The sequence below is a fragment of the Drosophila busckii genome, chromosome X (assembly GCF_011750605.1).
Source record: "Drosophila busckii strain San Diego stock center, stock number 13000-0081.31 chromosome X, ASM1175060v1, whole genome shotgun sequence".
In the NCBI taxonomy this organism is placed as follows: Eukaryota; Metazoa; Arthropoda; class Insecta; order Diptera; family Drosophilidae; genus Drosophila; species Drosophila busckii.
In genome coordinates this window covers 14,243,327-14,271,313 of record NC_046608.1, presented here as the reverse complement: position 1 = coordinate 14,271,313, position 27,987 = coordinate 14,243,327, and the positions used below count along the sequence as shown (strand labels likewise).

At 39.4% G+C, this 27,987-nt stretch overlaps 2 protein-coding genes across 2 annotated transcripts in view; both read left to right on the top strand.

Moving 5' to 3' along the window:
• Positions 1-7: 7 nt before the first annotated feature.
• Positions 8-15,002, top strand: LOC108606829. Its single transcript, XM_017997313.1, has 2 exons — positions 8-114; positions 14,448-15,002. The coding sequence occupies exons 1-2, from the start codon at positions 112-114 to the stop codon at positions 14,781-14,783; spliced, it is 339 nt and encodes a 112-aa protein (XP_017852802.1). The 5' UTR covers positions 8-111; the 3' UTR covers positions 14,784-15,002.
• A 52-nt stretch (positions 15,003-15,054) lies between these two features.
• Positions 15,055-27,987, top strand: part of LOC108606151 (sex determination protein fruitless-like) — a gene marked incomplete at its 3' end in the record, with an annotated part of 74,930 nt that continues 61,997 nt past the window's right edge. Inside the window, exon 1 of the mRNA XM_017996003.1 lies at positions 15,055-15,195. The remainder of the gene's footprint in view (positions 15,196-27,987) is intronic.

Genomic DNA, 27,987 nt, shown 5'->3' with positions numbered 1-27,987 from the left:
TTTCAAAAACAACACAAATGCAACAAAAATCAACAACAACAACAACAGCAGCAGCAACAACAAAAGCAGCAGACGCTACAACAAAGTTTTAAGCTGCGGTGTTTGGCGTTTATGGTGAGTTCAGAAAAAATAATTACTAATTTATTATATAGAAATGTAGCATATAGATATATATATATATAAAGCGGATGTGTGGCAAAAAAAATTGCTGAATGGAAATGGGATATGTGGCACACAAAAAAATGCCGCCGAAAGCAGAAAATTCTCAATTCTTCGTTGCGAAGAAAGTAAAAGGTAAAGAAAATGCAGGAACCGATTGCTTCTTCCGGTGGGCAAACAAAAAACAAAAAATTGTTTAACTAGCAATTCCAATTGGCCGCAGAACTATTTGTGACTCAACAGTTGCAAAAAAAAAAGAGCAAAAACAACAACAAAAAGTTCACCAACTATTGTTTGTTCAAGCGATTTTGTTGCCACAATGAGAAAAATACACAATGCACATTTATAAATATTTATGGATCTGCCGCTGCTCAAAGCTCGCTGCGTGTTTATCGCATGCGCAACGCGGCGGCGGCAACGGCGGCGGCTTCAATAATTGTTGCCACTAATGAGCAGCAGTCGGGACTGTTTAATATTTAAGCCAAAGACGCAACTTTGTATGCTAAAGAGAGCTGAGCTACAGTTGGAGTTATGGTTAGATTTTATGTTTCGTTTGTTACAATTAACATAAATTTCAATCATCAGGCCCCGCTCCGATTTATGCCTGCAATTAATGTTCAATATTTCAGATCGTGGGGAAGTGTGTGTGGGTTTTTGTTAGCCAAGCCTGCAACTCAACTCAGAGCCATGCAGCGAGCCAAAGCTGCAAATAAAGCCTTAAAAAACAAATAAACTGTTCTATAAAATTTGAGAAATTTAGCTAGAAATATCTAAGTTTCATATATATATAAATTGAAAAGTTTATAAATTTCGTATTAATAAATATAATTTGTTTTATTTTTTAGTTAAATAAATTTGTTATATTGAATCAGTTCAATTTTCGAATTATGAATTATTAGAAAACAGACAAATAAATTCTAAAATTCAAATTTTGTTTAGTGAATTAAAAAATGTATTGGGACTCTGGTAATTTTTAAAAATACAATTTTTTATAAACAACTCAAGCTAATTAAATTGCTATAAAAGCTTTTATTTGGCTGAAAATTTAGTTTATACGTATCTAATATTTTTTCTAACTATTTTAAATTCCACTCTGCGTAATTCCCAAGTAAAAATAATCTATAATATTCTAGTTTAGGAAAAATGTTAACAAAGCTTTGGGCAAAAGGCAACTTCGCTTTACTCGATGCAGATTGAGATTCTATGTTAGTTTGTTTTTCAGTTCATACATATATATGTATATATATCATGTATATTGCTTGATTTGGTTCACGTTAACAGCGTTTGGACATCAGTCAACTGTGTGTGTCTCTGTGTGTGTGTGTGTGTGTGAGGGCGCAAATCAATATAATCCAGACATTCAAATAAAACTATATATGTATGCATATATATATATTACGCATACGCCGCATGCTACAGCGAGTGGGAGGAAAAGGAAAAAGCTGCAGCGTCAAATTAAACAATTTTTAGATGCAGTTTTCGGCGTTTTTCTTTTCTGTCTGGCTTCAAAGCGGCCCATAGCACACATATCTATATATATATATATCTACATATATATACATATATATGTGTAAATATATAAACGTCTATATTTGCATTTGACAAAATAAGTGCAAGCAGCAACTGCTGCTGCTGCTGCTGCTGCTAAACGGCAACAGTAACAACAGGAGTCAGTGTCGCTGTTGCCATGTCAGAGCAGCAAGGACCTGACGCCCGAAATTTCGTGAACATGAGAGAGAGAGACGGGCAATGTAATTTGGCGGCGTTTTGAGTTTCGTTTCTTTCGTTTTTATTTCGCATTTTGTATTTTGTATTTCGTATTTCGTATTTTGTATTTTGTATTTCGCATTTTGTACTTTATTTTATTTTCGCTCTACACATTTCGCATTTCGAAACTCTCTCGCACTTCAATTAATCAGACTCTGCTGTCTACGTCGACGTTGACGTTGACGTCAATGTCCTGCACTGCTCGGGGGGTTGGCAAATTTAGCGGCGTGCCTTCAGCAAGGACTCAACACACACACACACACACACAAAATAAAGAAACAAATGCGCGCCGTCATTTTTATACATTTCGTTGTCTGCCTTCGACAATTTCTAGCCACGAGCAGCCGCAGCAAATTTTTTAATGTATAATGTGCTCTCCGCTGTCTGCGCGGATGCTCAGCAACAAAATAGCGTAAGGTGTATTTAACAATTGCTGATAGGGAGGGGGGGGATTTCTTTTATCAATATTTTTATCATAACTGCCCCAATGTTTAGTAATTTAGAAAACTATTGGGAAAAAGGGTTTGGCCAATGCCTGAGGTGAGCACCTAAAAGTTTGGCTTGGGTGCCCAAAAGGGAACACCAAGGTGCCACTAAGGTGACCAATTCATCAATTTCAATTCACCAATTCCAATGATTTCATCAACAGCTAGTCGAAGGCTCAATGTTAGTTTAGCTATTCGATAAGTCGAAGGCTTGCTTTTCAATATTCAATTTGAAAAACTCCCATGTCTCTTTTTCTCGGACAATCCCAAGCTAATTATCGTAATTCGCTTTGAATGCGTCTCCTTCATTTATCTGTTGATTTTATTTACACTTTGTTTTCTCATTATTTTGCCAAGTCTCTTGCCAAGTACGCACAAAGCTAAAGCTGGGCATAAGTCCTCGCTCTTAAGCGACTTATTAGCTAAGAAAGCAGCTTAGCTGTCCGTCCGTCCGTCTGTGCTTACAAATGGTGCAACATTGCCCCCAGGGCTGTCACATTCACAGTTAATAATTCAGGATTTCATAGTTCGCCTACGCCTTGGCACATGAAGTTGATAAAGCTGCAGGCCATGCAAAGCGAGTGAAAGAGAGAGAGCGAGAGAGAGAGAGAGAGTGAGAGAGCAAAGCGGGCCGACAAGTGTCAAGTTTATGGTACTTGCCACAAAATGTGCTTGCCTCAGCTTTGGCTACCGGTTTCAATGATGAACGGACAGACAGTGGGACGAATGGAGGGAGGGAGGGAGGCAGAGAGAGAGAGAGAGACATCGAGGCAGATCAATTATGATATAATTATCTGCGCTATTGACAGCGGCCCACCGAGCGCTGATGCCGACTGTGGCGCGACTGTGTGGCAAGTGGCAGGCAGGGAGCCGGCAGGGCGAGAAGTGAAATGCGCATGCGCACAAGTGTTGCTTGTCATTATGTTAATTGCATTTAAGCGCCAAGCGATGTCGGACGGACAGTCGGCCAGTCGGCCAGTCGTACAGCCGGACGGACAATCGGACAATCGGACTTGGAGTAGGCAGAAGAAACGGCAGCGAAGACGCTGCTTTTATTATATTAACTTGCTGCTGCATATAATTGATGATGATTAAATCAATGCTACCGCAATGCGCCACGCATACAATGAATGTGCAACGCGCTTGTGGCAGGCAGCAGGCAGCAGCCAGCAGACATGCTGCCACATGTGGCAAGCAAGGGAAGGAGGCTGGCCATTGGCTGATGCGGGAGCGGGGGGATTATGAAGGATGCCAATGCATGTGGGGCATGTGGCAGTGGCAGTGGCAGTGGCAGTGGAAATGGCTTGTTGCAAGCCGCGTGTGCTTCGTGTCTCTGCAAATGCCTCGCTCATTTGCTTGCCGTTCGCCCCTTTCCCCTTCCCCTTGCTCATTCGCATCTCACACACTGCAATGCTTCGATATGTTTTCGCTTTCGCTTCAGCTGCAGCTTCAGGTTTTTGTCCGAAGTCCAGGCCCCAACTCACTTGATGCGGCCTTTAATTTACTCTTAATAATTGTATATCTCAATTAAAAATAAAATATAATTTATTGTTTAACGAAATAACGAAGTGAATACAAAGAAAAGCAAATTCAATTAGAACATAAATAAAATGTAGTCAACAATCCTTCTGAAAATAAACTAAAATATACTTTTACTAATAATTTTACTAAATATAATAAGTTTAAACATTTACGCTTAATGAGATAATGAGATTTGAACGGCTTTGCGACAGTTGCAATTAAAATCCTTTTTTATTTTTTTTTGTGCGTATTTCGTTGTTTACAAATTTAATTTGGCAGCTGGCAATTTGGCTGGTGCCAGGGCCTACAATAAATTGCAATTTCACTTTTAATTTTGGCCGATCAAGGTCCTTCGAGTGTCCTGCCCTTAAACATCATTAACATTTACATTGCGCATAAAAAAACATAAAAAATGAAACAAACTTTTGCTGTTGTTGCTGCTGCTGCTGCTGTTGCAGTTGCTACTGTTGCTGTTGCTGTTGCTGCTGTTGCTTTTTAAAGTCTGACTACGCTTTACGCTCTAAATACGCCAAAGATAATCAACGAAAACAAACAGCGGGCCACGATGGCGACAGGGTCAGGTGTATGAAATTTTTACAAAACAAAAAAAAATAAATAAAAATAAAAATACATAAAATACGGAAAAAAATTAAAGGGGGAAATTGCAGTGGCTCGCTGCCTTTGCTGGCGACGGCTTGAGGTAGATTTTCCCTCTCACTCTCCCTCCCGCTCTCGCTCTCTTATGTTGTTGTTGTTGTTGTTGGGGTTGCTGCTAGGGTAAGGGGAGAACGCTTCCTTTGTGTTTGCAGCGAGGGTTGCGAGCTAAAAAATTGCATTATCTTTTATGCAGCGCGCCAAAGCTGATCGGGTGTGTGTGTCTGTCTGTCTGTCTATGTGTGTGTGTGTGCCTTGTAATTTGGCCAAAATATGAAATAATATCAGCGTGCTATCGCATTTGGGCAGACAGACAGACAGACAGACAGACACGACAAGACACGGGCAGACAAGCGAGACATCGAGACAGTGCCGACTTATAGATAACTCCCAGAGCCTAGACAGACAGACAGAGAGACAGACTGAGTGAACACGCACAGGCCACACAACGAACCATAGCTGGGCGTAACTAGGCGCTGCAACAACATGTTGCAAGCGTGGCAACAATTGGCTCACCAAGTAGGAGGCATACACCAATAATCAGACAGAGCAGCGACTGTGGCAGTGGCAGTGACAGTGACTGCGGCAGCAACAGTTGACAGTTGCAGCTTCAACAACTGCGTAGCCGAAAAGTGAAATTTTTGACGAATGAACACCCCACCCCACCCCACCACACACTTGCCTGCTCTTGTGGCATGTTGTAGCTGCAGCAAAGCTTGGGGTGGGGAGGGGGGTACATTGAATTATATTGCATATGCGAACAAAATAAAATGAAGATGCCGCCAGCGTCGTTTGCCAAAAAGTAAAACCACACCCCAACCCGTACCCAAGCCCAAAAATGAGAGAACCCAAATTTTGTATATGCTGCAAAAAACAAAACCAAGCGGCAAATGCAGCGCTGATGAGTGGCTTTAAAATTCCGCACGCGGGGCAGCAACCACCATTACCACCAACTAGCGCGACGCGTGGTGCGGTGTGGGGCACAGACTCACACACACACACACACACACACACACAGTAGCTGCCACCATGAGAATATCAACACCATTCAAAACCGTTGAAACTTTTGTTTTGTCCCAATTTCTTTCTCTCTCTCTCTCCCCCCCTCGCTCTTTACGTTATTTGTATTTTTTTTTTTTTTGGCAATGCGTCGCTTGCATTGCGGTCCATATGTCCCGCTTGCAACACACACAATCACTCACACACACACACACTCATGATGGTGCAGGTACCCCTTGTCGAAATTTTTGCGGTAACTTGGTTAAGCTGCCTCTTTGCGTACTCACACACACACACACACACAATAACTTTTGTACCCCATGCATTTTTATTAGGTTTTATCCCCCAGCCCAAAAAAGTGTAGTGTAGTGTAGAAGAAGAAGCAGCAGCAGCAGCAGCAAAAAACAGTTTCATGCGCGAGGGGTTCAATTTTTTTAGTGTTTTATTTTTCGGTGCCCATAACTTCAACACGCAGCAGACTTTTGGCTCTTCTTGAGCTTTGAGCTAGCCGAGTGGAACCGAAACGTGTACGAAAGCTCCAGAATAAGTTGAAGTTCCATACAAAGTATGAAAATATACAGACTAAGTCTGAATTTCAATGAAACGCAAAGTTGTGTCAGTAAATTTTCATATTTCAAACATTTTATTTTACAACAAATTCCATTTACTCTCACTTAAGCTCATTTAAGTTTAGTTTTATAGTATTTAGTTGGGTATAATGTTTTATTAACAGCATTAATTTTTGACAAATGTATAACTCTTAAAGTTAAAGTGTTAAAATATATATTAAAAATATTGTTTATATTCTATATTAATAATTCTTTCTTCATTTAAATTTGTTCACATTTTTAATTTTTTTTAAAAGGTTTTATAGCTTTTTCAAAGGTTTCTCTTGAACTTCCGCAACATTTGCTTTGTGTATTTAACACAAGATTTTTTCTCAAAATATCCAATGGCTCTTCAGCTGCCTAATTGCTTATTTGGTCATACATATAGATCTTTATAATAAGCACGCTTGCATTTCCAGCAAATAATCCATCAAAGCGAATTGCAGCTGCATGCAATGTAATACCCTAACCTCAAACTAAACCGCCCCAAAGGCACCCCCCGCCACAAAAAAAAAAAAAAAAGCTAGGAATATTGACTGCGATTAAGTCTGGGCAAATTGTTGTGTGCAATGTTTTTAGCCAAAAAAGGAGGAAAAGAAAATGAAATGGAAGTTGCACTCGTAAAGTAAAACCCAATATAATATATATTTATATATGTATGCGTGTGTGTGTGTGTGTGTAGAGGTATAAAAAGAGCACAGTCTGTCTGGCGATAAGACCCCTTTTTTCGGGTTGCAATACACAAAGTACTAGGCTGAACTCCCTCCCCCCACCAACCGACCCGAACCACGACCCCCGATCCCGAGCCGGAGCTGCAGCGCTTGCTTTTGTTCTACACATCTCTGAATGTGGCCGGTTTGTAACACATTCCGTGTTTCGAAATATTGCAAGAAACACACACACTCACACACACACACACACGCTGAAAATAAAATGTATAAGAAAAGCACCAAAAAAAAAAAAAAAAGAAGGAATTGTAAAATGAAAGGGGGTTAAACACAAGCGACCGCGTCAGGATAACCGACAATGAGCCCAGAGAACTCATGGACACCAACTTCGTTTACCCCTGCCACACACACTAAACACACACACACACACACGCATGCAGTTGAATATATTTTGTATATTTTTCGGTAATTTTTGGCAATGCTGTTTCCTTTTCTTGTTTTTGTTGCTGTTTTTATTTCGGGGGTTGACTGCATTTGCATCCCAGATCCCATGTCCCATGTCCTGTGTGTGCGTTCTGAAGTGGAACGCGCGTCGCACACACACTGACTCATATGTCTGTGTGTGTGTGTGTGTTGACGACCCCAAATGCCACTTGTGCCAGCTCGCTGCTCATCAGACATCATCAGCAGCAGCAGCGGACTCAGCTCTGCTCTGCTGTCTTTTTGGGCTTGCAAAAATGTAATTTGTTGTTGTTGTTGCTCTTGTTGCTTCATTCTTTTCTTTTTTTTTTTGGGACATTTATTTGCGTCGTCGTCGTCGCTGTTGCTTTTGCTGTTGCACGCACTTCCGGCTGCATTTTGAGCCGAGTTTATTAGCCCTAGCCAAAAATGAAGGGGGACAATGACGACGACGACGACGGCTGCTGCTGCTGCTGTTGATGGCGATAACTGTGAGCAGCAGACAATAAAGTCGCAGCACATGTCCTTTTTTTGGGGCACTCTTCTTATTTTCGACTGCACTTGTCGCGTTGCCTTGCAGCTGCCACTGCCACTGCCACTGGCTCTGTGTTGAACAAATCGGCTGACCTGTGGCGCGTGTGCATGCACATGCATGTCCTGTCCTGCGCAATTAGAAGCGAAAGCTACTACGACTACAACTTGCCCGATAAGGCCCAAGACAAATCGACTTTGACAGTCGAGCAACATCAGCGGCAGCAGCAGCAGCGCAAGTTGCCACATGATGAGGCAGCTGTAAGCTCGTGCGTGCATTGCCGCGGCTTTGTAAGCTGACAAGGCGAGTCAAAATCAAACAAATGTCAGCAGAGCGAGGGGGGGGGGGTGGGGGGAGAGTGGCGACAGAGAGTGAACTTTTGTGCTGAAGTTTGCAGAGAAATGGAAAGTCGCCTGACTGTGACTCGAGCACAGCCGACAATGGCAGACCCTACATATATGTAAAGAGTTATCGATAAATTTCAGAGAAGATTTAGTCTCAATAAAATGCATATCAATCCCTAATTATCAATCCCTTATTATGAATGAAACGAAATCTCTTTAAGCGAATGATGAGCGAATTCAGAGTGAAAACCCTAAGGATTTCTTATACTATAAACAGTTGAGTGATTCGTTGGTCACCTTTGTTGACTGCTATGCCTTCAACCAACTTTCACTAACGCTTGATTAGTTGTGACTCAGCTGAGTCACTGCCCCTGTCCCTCCCTCTCTCTCTCTTTGGCTGTCTGTCAGCAAGGACATTAGCCTGGATGGCTCCCCAAAGCGCGCTTTGTGACTTTGTTGCTTTTGGATGCAACGCACTTCGACGACCTTTCATTATCTCAGGCAAAGGAGTTGGCGGCGGCGTATCGCTGCCCCAGCCCTGGTATTTTCCTTTTTTCTGTCGAGTGTTTATTGTTACTTGTTGCCTTTGTCCACATTCATTTGGTTGCTACTCTTGTTGGCTGCAGCGCCAGCGTAAACTCTTCATTTTCTGCATTGTTTTGTTGCTTTATTTCGCAAATTGCGTGAGCTGCCGACTGCGCTGCCAGGATCAAAGGCGATTTGCGTGCGCGCGTCTAAGTTTTTCGCGAGAGAGCACGTCGGAAACTTGGCGCCCTCCGGGCGGACCGGAGCGGGTCGAGAAGTGCGTTTTTTCGAGTGCACTTCAACAAAAGAGAAACGCAATGCAACATGGCAACAGCCGCTCGCCCCCCCCCCCCCTGCTCAGTTTCCCTTTGTCGCTTTTCATCCTTTTGAGCGCTTTGTAGTTTTGCCGACGCATCAGGCGAGCGTTGCCTACTCGTAGGCGCACTAAAATGCGTTTATGCATAATTTTGTAGGGTCTGCGCCTTTCTTTGCTTTACTACCTCGCCACGCCCCATCCCGTCCCGTCCCGTCCCACCTCGCCTTGTTTCCTTTTGTAGCCAAAGGAGCTCGCGTCCTTGTGCGTTTGCGCCTTGGCTTTTAATTGCAGTGACTGCGACAAAGTTTTCCTCATAAATTATTATTAATTACTTGAGCCACCCACTCAAGTCTATGCCAGTGTATGCATGTGTGTGTGTGTGTGTGTGTGTGCGTGCGTGTGCTCCACATATCGATTGCATTTGTGCAACGCCCAAGTGGCAGCTGACGATGCCGCCAAATGCGTGCTCAAGTGTAAGCATATAAGTGCATACGTGTAAGCTCACACACACACACACACACACACACACAGGGAGAGATATGCACGCACATGAATATGCCCCAAGTGGCATGCTGCTTAAGAAAAAGAAGAAGAAACCCATACGCAATCATCTTTAGGGTTCAATGGAGGTCATCACTCAGTTTTATTTGCAATCTGGCAAACCCCGAGCACAAGTGGCCAGCACCCCCGATCACACACTATATCGATAGTATCGATAAATGGGCTGGACATCGTTTCATTCTCACATTATTTATTCACCATGTTGACTAACCCGACATTTTGAAAATCAAATTGCAATTTCCTATGCCAATAGGTTAATTGCCAAGTGGCCTGCGATGTGTGTAACTCTTTGCAGCTGTGTGTGTGTGTGTGTGTTTGTGTGTGTTGAAGTGGGTGTGGCAACGCCTCCTTGGGGTCCACACTGAGTGACAGCCTTGGCCAACAGCAGACAATTGTTAGAGTCAACGGGGCTCCTTTTGTTTAGCACCACCCACCCCCACCATCACCCCCTCCACCGCACCCATGCTGCTGCTGCTGCTGCTTTTTAGCGCGTCAGCAATATTTGCATAAATAATTGGACAACAAACAATATTCTTGTTATATTGTTTCTTTCTGCTTCTGTTGTTCTTCCAATTTTTTTGCTGCTTGCATTTATTTTCCAGAAAATGACGTTGTGAAAAATGCAACAAAAATTTACAGTTGCTGCTGCTGCTGCTGCTGGACTTATGGCAGCTTTGGTATCAGTGACGGAATTCCTGGAAAACCACATAGGCGAAAAAGAAAATATAAAGCGACAAAACGAAAAAAACAGAAAACAGCAAACAATTGCAACAAGCTCAACAAAATTGCTCAACGTCAGCGAACCCCGCAGAAATGAATATGAAACCCACTCCAGCTGACAGAACCCAAATAGCCCGAAAGCCCAAACCGAACCCCAGCACCCAGAAGCGCGAACCGAGAACCGAGCCCCAGCTCCAGTTCGAGACCCCAGCAAATGCTAAGTGTCAGCATTTCGTAGCGGGCGGTCGCTGTCCGGACAAGCAATAAAAAATGCAGTTAAAAAAATGAAAAGAGCAGAGAATTCTATAAAAAAAAACAACGAAACATATACAATCTTATAATTGCATTTACATATAAACAATTTTGAATGCTTGTTGTGGAAACAATTATTGAGGTTTAATTAGTGGGAAAACGTTGCCAATGCGGCTTAGTGACAGCTCCAAGCGCATACAGTGAGCACTCGCTGGCAGCAACAGCCTCAAAGCGATTCGATCAACAACAATCAACAAATTCGTAAAAAGTGCTTCAAGCACTTACAGTGAGCACTGGCAACAGTGAGCAGCTCAAATTTATATTTTTATAAAATAGTTTTTCTTAACTCATAAATGCAGTGCTTACTGTACTTGCAAGTTTCTTTGCATTTGAAAAGTTCTTGGAAATTGCAAATTGAATTCGAAACAAATCATTTGAATACAGTTCAAGCCATACAAGAAACAGGTTAAGGGTGGGATTCGGAAGGGTGTGGGTAGGGCTCACATATAAAATTTATAACATTTGTGTACACACACACACACACACACATAGGAATTGGATTATGTCATAGTATAAATTTGTTCAAGATGCCATTTGCATGATGTTAAAGCTACCTCTCTCTCGCTCTCTCCGACTCGCGCTATCTCGCTCGCACGCTCTTGAGCTAAGTATCTCATGTGCAAACTGCAATTCCGTGACATGTGCCCTGTTACTCGAGCTCTCTTAACTGCTCAACTGTTTATACACGCACACACACTAACAAACACACACTCACACACACACACACACACACACTTATATATTTATTTAGTATTATTTTATTTTTTTTATAGCAGTCTAAAATTTCATAAATTCAACGAATTTGTCGCGCAGCCGTCAACGCTCGACTGAGAAATTCCGCAGTTTCTAATAAACGGCAAGACAGGCAGTTTCTCTTATTGTTGTTGTTGAGTTGTTGTTGTTGAGTTGTTGTTGTTGAGTTGTTGTTGTTGAGTTTCTGTGAAAGCGGCAGTTGGTATTTTTTACATGCATACAATTTGTTTTGTATTTTCGTATTTTTTGCTTTGCATTTGCATTTGGGTTTGGGCTTGGGTTTGGGTTTGGGTAAAGGGTGCACAGTGGCTGCTAAAAGTTGTGCAACCCATTGACTGCAGTTAATGATAATTGCATAAATTTATTGTCAACAGTGTTGGTCACGCATGGCAACAGGGATGTGTCCTTGCTTGACTGCTGATCATAAGCAAACTAGCTGGTGGTGCTGCTCCTGCTCCTGCTCCTGCTCCTGGTGGTGGGGCGCACAATCGATAAGCTGTCATGCCAAAAGACTTAGCACAAGGCAGATAAAAGAAATAAATGAGAAATATGCACACACCAAAAAAAAGAAAACGAAATTAAAAACGCAAGACAAAACGCAGCAGACAAATATAAATATATATATATATATATATGTATATATATATGTATGTATATTTATGTGAGTGAGTGTGTTGTTCTTGGCCGTTGGTTGCATGTGTTTTGTGGCAGCAACATAGAGCATTGTGTCGCAGCGCCTCAGCTCGCGCCTTTGCCCCATTTTGTTGTATGTTGAATTTCGTTCTTTACTCATTTGCCATGCAACGTTTTCATTCAAAATTCACCTGCAACCTGACTTGGGTGTGCTTGCTTGTTACTTGCAACAGCAACGCGTGCAACATTTTCTCATTCTCATTCCCATAGCCATTGCCATTGCCATTTCTCATTCTCATTCTCATTTCCATGCTGACTTTTGTGAGTTTCGTTGCCGTCTTCACAAAGAAAATAAATAAAAAACAAATATGTATGTCGCTGTTATTGTGTGTGTGTGTGTGTGTGTGCTGCTGCAATGGCTACAACTTCAACTGTTGATGCAACACACTCACACACACGTAGATAGAGACACATTAAACAGCTGTGCAGACATTTTAAGCAGCTAGTCATCAGGCTGTCGTCATTGGGTTTGGGTTTGGGCAACGTCTGCGACCACGTTTTGTCTAAGTGTTGCACCAACGACAGCAGCTCTCAACTGGCAAAGGGGGTGGGGAGGGGCAAGTCTAGTCACACACACGCACACACACAGTTGGTATTTATCAACAACCTTTGTCCATGCAACTCCGTCTCGACTCTTGTCTGGACTGTCTGTTCGTCTGTCTGTCTGTCTGACTGTCTGTCTGGCTTTGGTTTAACTTAACTGTCTGCCCTGTCTCAGTGTCTAACTGTCTGTCTGTCGAGCTAACTGGCGCTTTCAATTTCGATTGGCAGCGTGACAACTTAAATTCTTAGTCACGGCACAGCTTATATGGCTTCCTTTTGTAATCTATCGATATTATCGATAGGCAGCTAAATTACTTAAATTGGTAAGATTTTTAATATAAAACTTAAGTCATCAAATAAATATCAATGCGCTATTGAGATCTTTAGACAAGCAAGTGGCTAACGCAAGCCATGCCTTGCCTTATCGATATTATCGATAACACGCAGCTACTTGAAAATGCATTTGTTTGTTAGAAAGCGTGCTTTAATTCATAATATTCTTTTTCTTAATTCTTTAATATTGCTCAGATTTGTAAAATAAAACTCAAGCATATATATTTATATTAGATCAAGTGACTAATTTAAGCCATGCCTTGCCCTATCGATACTATCGATAAGCTACTTGAGCATTCATTTGTTGTGCTCACAGCAATTGGCACCTGTTCGGTCAAATTCTTTGGGCTGTCACTTTGGCTCACAGCATCTCATTAGGCCCCAAGCCATGGAACTTTACAGTTAATTTATGTACATATATATACATCGCATCTATCGTATAGTGTGGCAGGCATATTTATAGCACAGACATGACGTAAGCGAAGCAACAGCTGAGCGAAGCTGAGCGAAGTCGAGCTGAGGGTATGAACAATGCCTAATAAGTGAGCATATGTTGGTGTTTGCTTTAAAGGATAAATGAACTAGAACTTTTGCCAGACGAAGCTGCAAAGCGAGTGAGAGAGAGAGAGGGAGAGGGGGAGCAACCTACTTATGTGGCAAACGACAAACTTTTTTCAATGCCACAGTCAACTTTTAGCTGCTTGCCTCCAATGCTGTTAATGATAATGATGATAAAAGTTTTTTAAGACTGTTGTTGCTGCTGTGACTCGTGCCGCTTGCCGCTTGCCTCTTGGCTCAAGTGGCATGATTAAAATATACGCCGCCATGACGTCATGCCACCACAAACTTTTCGGTGTGTGTTCATAATTCAAACTGTTGCTCTGTATGTGCAACATCATAATTAAGCGTGACACATGTTGCAGCGACAACAAAGCAGCTCACACTACACAATGTTCCACACACACACACACACATACACACATATGCATGTTAGTGTGTGTGCGCAGACAGTTGCCAGACTTTTTGAAACAACAACAAACAGCAACTGCACTTGGCATTGCTTTTGTTGCTCGAGCAACAACAACAGCAGCAACAATTTTCGCCATAGGTAATTAAAATAGTGAAAGTTTTGCAGGCAAATTTGTTGGCTTCAGCTTGCTGCTCGGTCTCTCGGCTCGGCTCGGTGTCTTGCCGCTTAGCCTGCCACATTGTTGTTGTTGTTGTTGTTGTCTCTTTAGCATAGCCTACATTTCAGTGCAGTGCAGAGCGGAGCGGAGCAGAGCGGAGTGGAGTGGAGTGGTGTGGCGAGAAGTTTTTGTTTGTCCAAAGTTGTTGACGCTGGGGCGTTAATGAGCTTTTACAACAATACTTTGGGCATTACTTGGAAGCCCGCTATGTATGTAGTTGGGAAAGTTAGCTGGCAACTTTAGTACTTTGGGTGTAAATCGATTAGAGTTATTAAATTTTTAATTGCTTCCTTTTGCTTTCGTTGCAGCATATTCTTCAAAATTCTAAATTTCAACGAAGAAGAAAGCGTGTTAAACTTAAAGCGCAGCACCGACCAAATCTCGGCTTATCGTTAGGCAACCCAGCGCCTCATAACGATAACAGCGGCAACAAGTATCGACAACACGCTACAACTCTGGCAGCGCTCTCTGGCACTCTCACCACACCAATACCGACACGACACAGTCACACCAACACTCTCACACATACACACATGCACTCGCTATTAAAGAAAGTTCTGGCGAAAAACGATTTGCAACCAACTGGACCAATTAAACTATTTATCGATAACACAACACACAAGCAAAAAGAAGCTAAAAAATAAAAGAAAAACAAAATCACAATATAAACAAAATATGTTGACTGATTGAACAGACGCTTGAGCAGCTCGAAATAAAACACAAAATTGTTGCAATTTAGGTAACTTTTCGGACAGCAGTGTTGTAAAACGCGCTCAGCAACAGTTTTCGGTGTACAAAAAGTGCAAAAACATAAAAAAAATATATAGAAATTATAAAAAGGAGAAATCAAAATTAAGCAAAGCAACAACAACAACAACCACAACAAGAGCGAAGGCCATAACAACAACAACAGCAGGAAAAAAAAATTACAACAATTTCAACAACGCTGCAGACAAACAAACACCAACAAAACAACAACAACAACAATCAATCGAAAATTGAAACTTATGGATTGCTGGACGGGCAACGCCCGACTGGCGAGTGTTTTAGTTTAAGGTAAGTGCATTCAAATTTCTGATTAATCCAAATATATTTTATACATTATTTATATTCAGTCTGCAGCACTGAAAAGTGTTGAAAACGCTTTTTTTTTTAGCCATGTGTTGACTTGAAGAAAGAAATTCTATTTATAAGTATAAGAGATTGAGTAGAGAAAATAATTATATAAAAATCGTTTCAAGTGTGGTTATTGAAATACAGCTATTTAAATATTTTTTAAATAGTTTTTTATTATTTATATTTAGTTACAATCGATCTATAAGTAAGGGAATGACTGAATTGTAGGAGAAATTTACAGGGTGAGGTTAACTACAACGCCTTGGGTGGCCTAAAGGGAAGGTCGAGGATTGTTATCCAGTCTCTCCTGGTATTTCAGGCTGTTGCTTTTAATCTCTTGGGTATTTTTGAATCAATAAATTGTTTAGTATTGAACTTGTGGCTTCGATTTTGTTTGTAATTTTAATGATCCCTTAGCTTAGGCTTAGCCTATGCAATTCTTTATATATAAAGCATATAAAGAGAGGGTTTTTATGTTCATATATTCTCAGAGGTGCGCTTTGAATTTCGATAAGCTGCAAGCAACTACAGTGAAGCTCTAGATATACGACTTGGCAGCCCAAAGCAATTTCCTTTGGCTAACAATGGCAAGGCATCAATCAGAGCTCACTCCATATATTTTATGGCATTAGATTTTCAAACAATGCCTTGAATATATATACATATACATATATATATAGACTCTATGTATATAGCGCTTTATATGGAATGAAGGGCAGTTTTTGAATGGAACTGCTCAGAGCTTTGGGTAGTCGAGCCAACCAGCTGTCAATCAACTAAAACGCCATCATAAAAAAGATTTATGTCTGTGTGTGTGTTCGTGTGTGTGTGCTTGACTAATGCTGGATAGTGCAATTAACGCAACAAGCACACGCTTCAACAACATTTTGGCTAATTAAAGCAATTTTTGCAAATTGCGCAAAAAACTAAAAAAAAAGCAACAACAAATGTTTTCAATTAAATTTAAAAACCTTCGAAGCCAGCAAAAGCCAATTGCACACACACACACACACACATACAAATACCCATGTGTGTGTGTGTTTAATTTTTTTTGTGCTTGGCTCTGATCTTTGCATTCACTTCCCATTGTCGAAATGCTAAAGCGCAAGCAAACGCGTTCACTTCCGCTTAACAACAGCCACGCCCCCCCGCCGGTTTGGCTTGGGCACAGCCCTGGCTCATTATGCATTTGTTTGAAGCCAAGCAAGTTGACCTTGGCCTTGTCTAAGTTTATTTATATAAAGTTTTGCATAAAAGCCAACAAACAAAAACAAAATGAAGTCGCAGTCGCAGTCGAACTCGAATTCGAAGTCGAAGTCGAAGTCTCTGGCTTTGTTCTCAGGCCGTCCAAATGCGTTGGCACATTAATAAAAGCGTTAACGCCTAATTGATGAAATGGCAAAAGACAGAAAGGAAAACACACAAAAAACTAAAAAACTAAAAGTAACTGTAAGCTGAGAGTTTATACGGCGCTATTGATTGCAACGGCAAACTGCAAACTGCAATGACAACAACAACAACAACATCGTCGTCTTCTTCTTCTTCTTCTTCTTCTTCGGCGGCTGCTTCCTCTTCTGCTGTGTTATTTGCAATTTATGCGCAGCGTGACAAATCAATTTAACTTTAGTCATTTTTAGAGAGTCGCAACGTTTTGTTGACAGCATCGCGAATTGTGGCAGCAGCAGCAACAGCAACGGCAATAGCTAAAGTTTCGCACGCTTAAAACACACACACACACACATGAACACACACACACTCACAGACACTTATGTATGTGCCGTTATTATCAGCATAAGCATGTGACATTTACGGCTAATGCAGCAACTGTTGCTGTTGTAGTTGCTGCTGCTGCTGCTGCTGCCAGCCAAGTATCAACAGCAACAACCTTCATATCATTTGCAAATTGTTTTCAAATTACAACTGCAATTCAAACAAAGTTCTGTCAGCTACTAATTGCAAATGAATCTGTTCAAATGAGCTTAATACATCGAGCGAGTTTTCACTATAAATCGAATTAAATATTTATTTATTAGTTTTAGCACAATTTAACATTTCATAATTTAATATGCCATAATAAGAAATAGTAAAATATTCAAAATGCTTATATACGATTTGATTCAATGACTTTATCTAATAAATAAATATTGACAACAATAAAAACTCAATTTCTAATAGGTTAGCTTTGAAATTTACTTTGATCAGCTCGAATTTCCAAAACTAGCTAAGCCCTTTGGGATCTGGAATTTAATGGGAATATATTGTAAATCTCTATCGTGTCTCCACATTCCAAATTTGAGTATCCCAAACAGTATTGTCAGAGCTAAATAAGTTACAAAAGCTATTCAATAAAAATAAGTAAAAATATTTCCAAAAAAAAAAATAAATAGCTAAAACATTTAACGTTTTTTAGAATTCGAATTAGCTTTTAATACAAAATTTGTGCCTCAATTTAAAAGCAAATTTAAAAAATGTGCAGGCTCTATTAAGTTGCATGACTTTCAATTTAAGGACATTGATGCAACGTTTTGAAATATTTCAGAACTTTGAATATTATTTTTAAAAACCTAATTACTCATTGTGCAACTTGTATGAAAATTTAGGCATTAACTTTTAAGAGCTCATACGAAAAAAGTTCAAACAATTTTTGAAAATAGTTTGATATGCAGCTAAAAGAAATTCAGAATTTTTTCCAGCTCCTATAAATTATAAATATTGAATTTTAGCTATAAAATTGCCAAAATGCCAGCACTGCTCTTAAGCAAAGACTTAAGAATAGCATTTATTAGTTATTGGCTTAAAGTTGCCGGCACAACTCGTTGCCACCCTCCCCCCTCCACCGAGTTGAGAGCAAAGTGTATGCAAAGCCTTTGGGTTGCAATCTATGGCAAAGTCTCGACTTGGGCACGTCCCATAAGCGAAATAATAAAAAATACGTCGGCCTCACATGTAATTGGCGCTAATCATTTGGCGTGTGAGCTGCGTGCTGTTCCCGTTATGAGCCGTGGCGCCTCCGCAGGCCGCAGCTAACAAGCGCAGAGCTCTAAGCACGCGTTTTTTGATAAACACATAAATAAATAATAACAATGGGTGCGGATGAGTGTGCGCGCGGCCCAGAACCGCAAGCGGAGCAATAATTATAAATTAAATATTTATATGCATACAGCTGATTGGCAACAACGTGCAGCACGCACTCGCTGGCGTATGCGTAATATGCTGTAATGAATGCGGATGCGAATTGCATTGCATGCGTTTCACTCTCCGAGTGCAATCGATGCACTCAACTCGCTTCAATTTGATTGCAGTAGTAGCGATCAGTGCCAGCCCCCAACTTCAAGGTTGGTGACAAATCCATGACGCCATGTGGGGTGGGGTGGGGTGGGGTGGGTTGGAAAACGCGATAAGTTTCGCCGGCTGCTTAAGAGACCGCAAAAGAGAAAATTGCAACGAGCGAATGCAAATTGCAGTTGAAATCAAAGAGAGTGCGAGCGAGTGAGCGAGACAGTTGCTATTGCAGGCGGTGTGTGGTGGGGGGGGTAGGCGCATTGAGAGCGTGCGCATGTGTTGGCAATATGGTAACCCTAATGCGTGTGTGTGTGTGTTGGCACTGGCAAAAACTACAAACTATAACGCAATTATATGCATGTGTGTGTGTGTGTGTGTGTGTGTGTGTGTGTGTGTGGCATGAACGCTTGCTGCACTCACTCTTCTACCCTCAAACAATTCACTTGAACCATTGCTTACCTCATTACCCACACAAACGTCTAGCCCACCACTCCCCCTCCCCCCTTCCCCCCTCTCACAGTCTCACACTCTTTCTCGCTTTAACTACCTGTGCGTGCCTTCTCGCTTGCACCTTAATTCGTAATTGCATTTTGCGTGCATCAATTATTGCGCATTTCGCAGTTGCGTTGTTTTATTTTTTTTCTTTTTCTCTCTCTCTTTCTCTTTTTTCTCGTTGTTGTTTTTATCTGGCAGCCGCCTTCTAATTTGCACAACAGCGAACAAGTATAAATATTGTACAATAATAATGCATAACATTAGCCAAACTACACACACACACATGCAGACATAGCAACAAATATGTATAATGTGTATCAAAAGTAAAAGACTCGAGTGCAAAGCGAGTTGCTACCCTAGAAAATGAAGTTGCAACTCGATTTGAAAATATTTAAAAAAATTAAATAAAAATGATTTCATTTATATACAAAATTTTACATATTCAATTAATATCAATCATATTTTATTTATGAATATTGACATTCAATCAAATGCAGCTTATTGTGAATTTTATAAATTTATTTTCAATACAATTTTTCATTTGCAATTTCAATATAAAAAATAAATTAATAATAATGATAAAAATTCTTGAATCATTATTTCTACATTTTATTCATTTTGTAAAACTTCTTAATGAATTTTATTGCATTAAAATATTTAAGCTTAATTTGAATTTTATAAATTTTTTTTTAACACAATTTTTCGTTTGCTATTCTCTTTAATATAACAACTGATATTGTGTTGAGTTGATTAGCAATTTAATTCTTTATTACATAATTTTTAATAAAATAAAAATGATTTCGTTCATATGATTTTTTTATATATTCAATTAATATCAAGCAAAAACTTAAGTTTTAAATATTTAAAAGGCAATCAAATGCAGCTTAATTTAAATTCTATAAATTTATTTTCAATACAATTTTTCATATGCAATTCTTTTCAATATAAAAATTGATCGGCGCTTTTATTCTTTATTACATCATTTTGAATAAAATAAATAAATAATAATGAAACTTGTAACAAAATTCTTTAAACATTATTTTATGTATATATAAATAATGTTAGAAAACTTACTAAATGCATTTAATGCTATGATTTTTATTTATAATAATAAGCTTAATTTGAGTTTTAATAAATTTATTTTTAACACTTTTTTCATTTGCAATTTCAATATAAAAATTGCAAACGTGTTAAACAATTTAATTCATTAAATGCTTGTGATTTGAAAAGTTATTTTATTGCATCATTTTGAATAAAATACATAAATAAATAATTCTTTAATAATTATTGCTGCATTTTGTGCATTTATTTATTGCAACTGTGGGCAAGTGTTAGTAAACTTTCTTAATGAATTTTAATGCTATGCTTATTATTTATAATTTTTGGCTTGGCTGCTGTCAGAGCGCAAATGTCAGAGCAGCAGCAGCAGCTAATTTGGTTGTCGTTGGCTCAGCGGTATACGCTGCGTATGCGTGTTGGCCAGTTGGCAGTTGCAAGGGGAGCTGCGTGACATATGCTGTGGCTGACTTTTGAGCTAATAGCTGGAAAATGGCCAACAACAACAACAACAACAACAACAACAACAACAACAACAAGAGCAACTGCAATTGCTGTGTGGACATGCAAACCGAAACTGACCCATTGGCAATTAGCATTTGGATGGAGCCGATGAAGTCGAGCTGCTGCTGCTGCTGCTGCCGCCGCTGACGTCGCTGCTGACTGCAGGTGCCAATAGCAATTTATCTGATCGCTGTGGGTACAGTTGACGCCCCACAGCGACAGAGTCATGAAACAAACGCTTGCGTGCCACAGCTTGTTGTACACACACACACACACATGCATACGTGTGTGTGTGTGTGTGTGTGTGCAATTGTGGATTAATTATAACCAAGGACTTGCAAGATACAAACAAAGATACAAATGTATCTGCATTCATAATCGCACTAAGTTGCTCCATGTGTGTGTGTAGCTGTGTGTGTCTATGTGTCTATGTGTGTGTGCGCAATTTCCGTTGGGCCAGAACAAGGTTAATTCAGTTAGCCATTGTTGTTGCTATTTTTTAATTACGCTTAGTTACATAATCATTTCATGCGGATGACACGCACACACACACACACATACACACAAACAAACACACACATAGAGACAAATATACATTTATGTTATTCCATTATTGCTTTAGTTTCATTGCATTCAAAACTGTTTATGCTTTCTACTTGATTTAATATTTTAAATTAAATGCCAACTCGGGCGCCCTCGAAGTTTCACATGAATCCGGTTCCAGCCAAACGCTTTCTTGGCTCAGCAACAGCCAACAGCATTAAATATGTATAAGGGGCTAACTAGATAAAAGCAGCTAGACACATGTGCCATATGCCTTTTGCCATGTCACAGCCCAACAGCAACAGCAACAGCAACAACAGCAGCAACAGCAACAGCAGCAACAGCAATTAGATGTTGAAATTTCACCCAACACTTCGCCATCGGTCAGTGCGAAAATTTCCCATGGCCACTTCGCATGACAAGAACTTTCGAAAGTTTACCCATTTCAGTTAGAAAACTGCATAAATTTTGGCCACACATAAATAATGAAGCGTCGCCGCTCAGCTCAGCTCGTCCCGCGCCTGTCCGCCTACCCAGCAGCAGATTCTATTGGCAACACTAATTGCCCATCCGATCCGATCTAAGAAAGTGTTGATAATGCCATAACTGTGCTTATCAAACTGGATCAAATCAGTCCCAGACATTGACTTCATCCAATGGTGAAAGAAGTCTTTGTTTTATATAATCAGCTGCATAAGTATGCGTAAGAAAGTTGTCGGCGCCATTTCGAATTCTCCAACTGTACGAATCGGCGTGAAATTATTCAGTTTCATTTTTCAATCAACTCCAAGCGGCAGTCGATTCGACTGGTGCGTAATTGGAGCAAGCGTGTAGAGATAAGGGTCAGAAACTGTTTTTAGGCAAAAATATTACATGACAGCTTAATGGACACAATTAATTTTAATTACTTAATTCATTGTTAGTCACATTAATAGAGAAGAATATCTAATTTATTTATTGGCATATTAAATATAATATATTAAATAATAATATTGTATTTTAATATATTCTTATACATTATGAAGTTTCTTTATGCGAAAGTCTTATTCAATTTGCTGGAATTTTAAAAAGTAAATATAATTTGAAAAGTTGTAAACTATTATTAGAAATCAATATAAACATTTTTATAAATTTCGTACATAATTAATTTGAATTATTTCATTAATTAATAGAGAAATATTTCTAATTTATGTCTTCACATATTATTTTACATGAATAATTTTTTAATTCCCATCTCTGAAATACATATAATATTTTAATTTTTATGCTTTATGCGAAAGACTTTTTAAATTTGCAAGCATTTTAAAAGTAATTTAATTAAAACAAAAAACAAAATTTGATGATTTGTCAAGTAGCTAATTTAATGAAATAAATAAATGAAGCGTTGCTATTATGGATATGTAAAAACTATAATTATTTATTTGCTTCACTGCCCAAGACAGTTTGTTAACTTTTGAGCCGCTGCCTCTTATCAAATTTATATCAATCCATAGTCAAATATATTTAGGCCCCCCCCAAATCCAACTCGAGAACAAGATATTAGTTTTTTCTATGTGCGAGTCTATTGAACTTTACAGCAAAAGTCGGCGGGCGATAACAAGCGTTGCCAAAATAGTTTTTTGCGCAAACGCAGAAGCAGCAACAAAAACTCAAACCAAACGCAAAAAAGTTCGTTGAACTCGACATACAACGTTTTGCCATTTGTGCTGTTGTTGTTGTTGTTGCTAGATTTGCCAGAAAGATCAACGACACGCACTAAAATTGTCTACAACAACAACGAGAAAAAGAAGCAGAACAACAACAACAACAACAATAATAATAATAATCATCGTCATAGGCCCAACGCACGCACAAATGCCAATGAACTGTTGGCGTCGACGTCAGCGTTTCGCAAAAAAAAAAGTGCGTGAGTGAGTCGCGCGCCAACACAACAGTAGGAGCAATAAGTCTACGCACGCACGCACACAAAAAGCAAAATAGAAATAGAAAAAAAGCAACGAAACAGAATTCGCAAGATCAGCGCACGCACCACGGGCGGGCAACAAAATGAGGCCGAGCCCCAAAAAATAAAAATGTTGCCAAAAAAAATTCGCACAAACGACGCGACGCGCTCTCTGCGAAATTCGCGACGCGCGCTGCGCTCTCTCAACATTTTCAAAGTCAAGTTGAAGAGCGCGCCAGGGCCAGAGAGCACTCTCGCTCGCTCGCTGCTCGCTCTCGCTCCCTCTTTGTGTGCGTGTGCGTGTGTGTGTGCCTTGAGTGCTTTTGCTTTATGATCAGTCTTTATTTTATTTTATTTATTTTTTTTGGCTGCCACTTTTTGCACAATTTGCGAATTCAACGCGTCGCTTACGCAATTCATATGTTTGACAAACATATTGCGCACGCTCTGCCGCGTCGCTGCTCGCCCGCTGCCGCTGCCAGCTGGAGCGTAGCTAATAATGGAAAAAAATCAACACACACACACACAGAGACACAAAGCGCTTCACATATTTTCGCTGCTGCTATCAGCAACACACAAAAGCAACAACAAACAGCAAACAGCGTGTGGACTACTGCACTTGATTTGCTTTCTATATACATGTGTGTGTGTGTCTCTCTCTCTATGTGTGTGTGTGTGTGCATGCTGCTATCACAGGTAGTAACTAGTGTCCCAACACTTGAGTGAGTGCCCCGAGTTTACAGTTAAAACCAAAAAGCACGTACCTCAATGCATTGTAGAAATATGCAAAAAAAAAATATCAAAATATATGTAAAAAATTAAATAAAATTCCACAAAACATTTTTTAAAATTGCAGCAATTTTTTAGCAAAAAGATATTCATTCTAATTAAAATCAATTCACAAATCTAACTTTTTATATAAATTTATAAAACTAGGAATACATTTCTTAAATTAATATTATTTTATTTATTTCAAAGCTTATTCAAAACAGTTAATTTAAAAGATATATTATTTAATTTATTAATTTATTTTAAAGCATATTGCCTAAAGCTGTATAATTCAAATACTTTTCAATGCATAAGTATAATTTATATATATATTTGTAAATATGCTACTAAATTGATATTATTTAATTTATTTCAAAGCTCTATATTTGAAATACTCTTTTCTTTAATATGTACGCAAGTTTGTTTCAAACACTTTTCAAGTTTTATATATGTTTTATGCCTTTTATTCGACAATCTTCACTTGTATATAGAGTTGTAAATTTCTAATTACACGAAACTATCGCACACTTGACTTGCTTAATAGAAATAAAATTGTTGCAGTACTTTATTTTGTTTTTAATCTAATCTCGCTGGCAAATGCACAAGAGAGTTTCGTAATGACATTTAATATGCGAATTTAGAATTTAATGCCAAGATAAACATAGATACAGCCAATTGGCAACAAACTTGGCTATAACTTGGACAGAGTCTGTGGATCCTATTGCTTTCACTCGCAGCTGTTTGTGGTTGTGGTTGTGAAGCAAAGATTAATCATATGGCATATAGTGGCCATAGCCTATGCTAATTTCTGAGCTGTTAACTAGCCTTAAGTATTAGCTGTGATATGAGTGTGACCTATAAACTTAATACCTGTTGATATTTTGCGTGGCGCTTAAACTTTAACCCATTCGATTGCCATTTAGCCAGCTGCCTGGTTGGCCCACGAGCTTGACTGGGGCCTTAGATATGCATAAATGCAATTTGTCTTGTGTTGAACCTTTGAACTGCCGCCAAAGCGACATAATACATCAATGTCAATAATGCACAGAAAAAAAAAAAATATTAAAAAAATACAAATAAAGCTTTGATAGAGTCGCCAAATGTGCAAATGTCTTGAGCCAACTGTCGCTCTCTCTCTCTCTTTCCCTCTCTCTTGCTGCCTACCCCAAGCCTACACACATGTGCACATGTGTGTGTGTGTGTGTGTGTGCGTGTGCATACATAAATAGAAATACTTCCGCTAGGCGAGAGAGCTGAAAACCAGCTGCTGATATGACTAGTTTTTTTTATATTGCAAAAACTAAAAACATATGTTGTTATCTGTATCTGTCAGATACGTAACTGGGTCACACACACACACACACACACACAGTTGCTCACTCGCACGCACTCACGCAATAATCAAGCTGCGTAAATTGCGTATACGCAAAGTGTGTCAAGGACAGATATGTGCGAATTTTTTTTCTTTATGTACGCTCAGTTCTCCTCATCGTCGTCGTCGTCGTTGTTGCTGTTTTTTCTTTATGATTTTCAATGTTTAATTTTGCCGGCTGCCGACGCTTGACGGCGTAGCCGCAGCTAAATTTAAATGACGCCGCACTAGCTGAGACAACAACAACAACAACAACAACAAAAGCACCTACTGAACTAATTTGCGCACATTTCATATGTGTGCATGTCTGTCTATGTGTGTGTGTGTCCGCGTCTGTGTATGCGTAGATAGCATTGAATTTCAACTGGCAAGCGACCCGCTAGAAACATTTTTCGCAACTAATTTTCACACAACTCACGCCCACGGTCAAGCCAAAGGTCGTCAAAAAGCGAAAAAAAAAACAACTTGAAACAAAATGCAAAAAAAAAACGCGCAAAAATTTCTCTTTTTTTTTTAGTTTCTTCTGTGTTTGGCACAGACAGCGCAACATACCTACGCATATTTAGGTTCAACTAGTTACAACTTACGGGATAACTAATGCCTCAAGCTCAAGCCTAAGCAGGCGAGCGATTATCTGGAGGCAAGAGAAGAGGCGAGCAGTCACAGTCTTTCCATTTTATCGATACTATCGATAAATTCACAAATCCATGTGAACATATTTATGTTGGCTTAAGCTTTAAACAAACTTGAAGAGTCGAACAGAGTAGTATATATGGACAAATATTGCTGCAGTCTTGCCATTTTATCGATAGTATCGTTTACTTTGTTGTTAGGTTGGCATAAATTTCTCAAACCATATGCAATGCTTATAGCTAAATCCATCTGAACATCTTTATGTGTCTTTGTAAAAATAAGATAAAGTTTTATTCCATTATTAAGTCGATTTGCCATATTGTGAACATTTTTAGGCAAAAGATAAATTTAAATATGCTAGATTTTAAGCTATAAATATTATAAGCTGTTTCATTTTCAAAAATATATAATATGGCAATTATTATGCGTTTGAAACAAACTTTAGTCTCGGCACGTCTGGACGTCTGAACATTTGTAGACACTTTTGCCATTATTATCTCTTCGTGTTTTTTTTATTTTATAACATTTTCTCGCATTTTGTGTGTCAAATTTCCAATTGGGTCGCACGCATAGTCGACTTTATTATTTGCGAATTTTTGTTTGTTTCTCTCTCTCTCCCTCTCTCGTTATTTTTTTTTGCAAGCGCGTTGATCGCGGAAACGAAACACAATGTTGCGCTCTTTAGCTCGCTCTCTCTCTCTCTCTCTGTCACACTCATTGCTGCGTTTGAAACAACGAACGCATTGCGTAATCAAAGGCGCCTTTGGGACTTGACAACACAAAGCAGCGTTGCCAGCAGAGGGCGCTTGTTGAAGTTTTTGTTGGCCCGTCTAGTTAGCGCCTACGCTGCGCTCTCTCTCTCTCCCTCTCTCGCTCACTCACACACTTGCTTATGTGCAAAAATAACAAAAGCAGTTAGAAGTCGTCTGTGTGTGTGTGTGAGCTTTTTGTCAGCTGCTTTTTGGCGTCATGCGTAAGCGGTTATAAATTTAGCAAGCGCCTCAATGAGCAGCGCCAAAGCAGAAGAACTAGCGGCCCCAAAGCTTTAACGTAGGCTGCTGCCTCTGCTGCGTCGCTGCCGCTGTCGACAGACTGACTTTTCGCTTTTGTGTACAGTTGTTCATTTTATGCCTTTTTTTCTATTTTATTTTACGTGTTGTGTTTTATTTGTTTTTTTTTTTTTTTTTGTTTGATTCGGCCAAACACGGAATTGAATTTTTTTGCGAAATTAGCAGCCGCAGCAGCGAACTTTTTGCCATCTTTATTTCTTTTTATTTTCGAATTTAATTCTATTCTCTTTAGTTTCGCACAAATAAAAAAAAGCGCGTTAGGTTTTTTGCCTATTGAGATTTTACAACAACAATAAATAACTGGCAGCGTATTTAGGTCAAATGTTCAGCTGGCGCTGCGTGCCGATTGGCAAAATTAAGAAGAGCAAAAAAAAAAAAATGAAAAGAAAAAAACTTAAGTGAAACAAAATTACAATTCTGTTTGGCGCATTTATTAGATTTGGGCTGTGTGCGAGAGGTATGAAGGCATGTGAAATGCTTGTAGCTTTTATCGATTAGTCAATTTAATTGAGCGAAATTTAATTAAATAGCTGCGATGACATAAAGTGCTCAATGCGATTTAATTGCAGCCGAATGTAAGTTTGGCACTTAAGGCCTTATCGATAGTATCGATAAGTCTTTGGAGCTGCCTACCCTAGGCTATGCGCATATCTAGCTTTGTTTATATTACTGGTTTTTCGCTTATCTTTCATTGCCTGTTGCTTTTGGCGTTAACTGTCTATGGACAACAACAGAATGCTTTATGGCCTACGGTGTGTCTATGTGTGTGTCTTGCTTAAATAACGGTACATCAACTGCTAGCCAAATATCGTGTCACACACACACTCACACACACACACTCACACACACACACGCAGTTAGAACTAACCAAGCAGCTATAAAAAACTTGCCTAAAAGTGTTTTGTGTGCTTAAAACCTTTGGGCCAACTACCTGGCTTTGAAAAAAGCAGAAAGTGTTTTTGCTACTTCTTCTTCTTCTTTTTATCTTGTCGCTCTCTCTCTCTGTCTGTTTTCGCAAATGTGCTCGCTCAAGTGGACACATGGATATTTTGAAAGATATATACTTT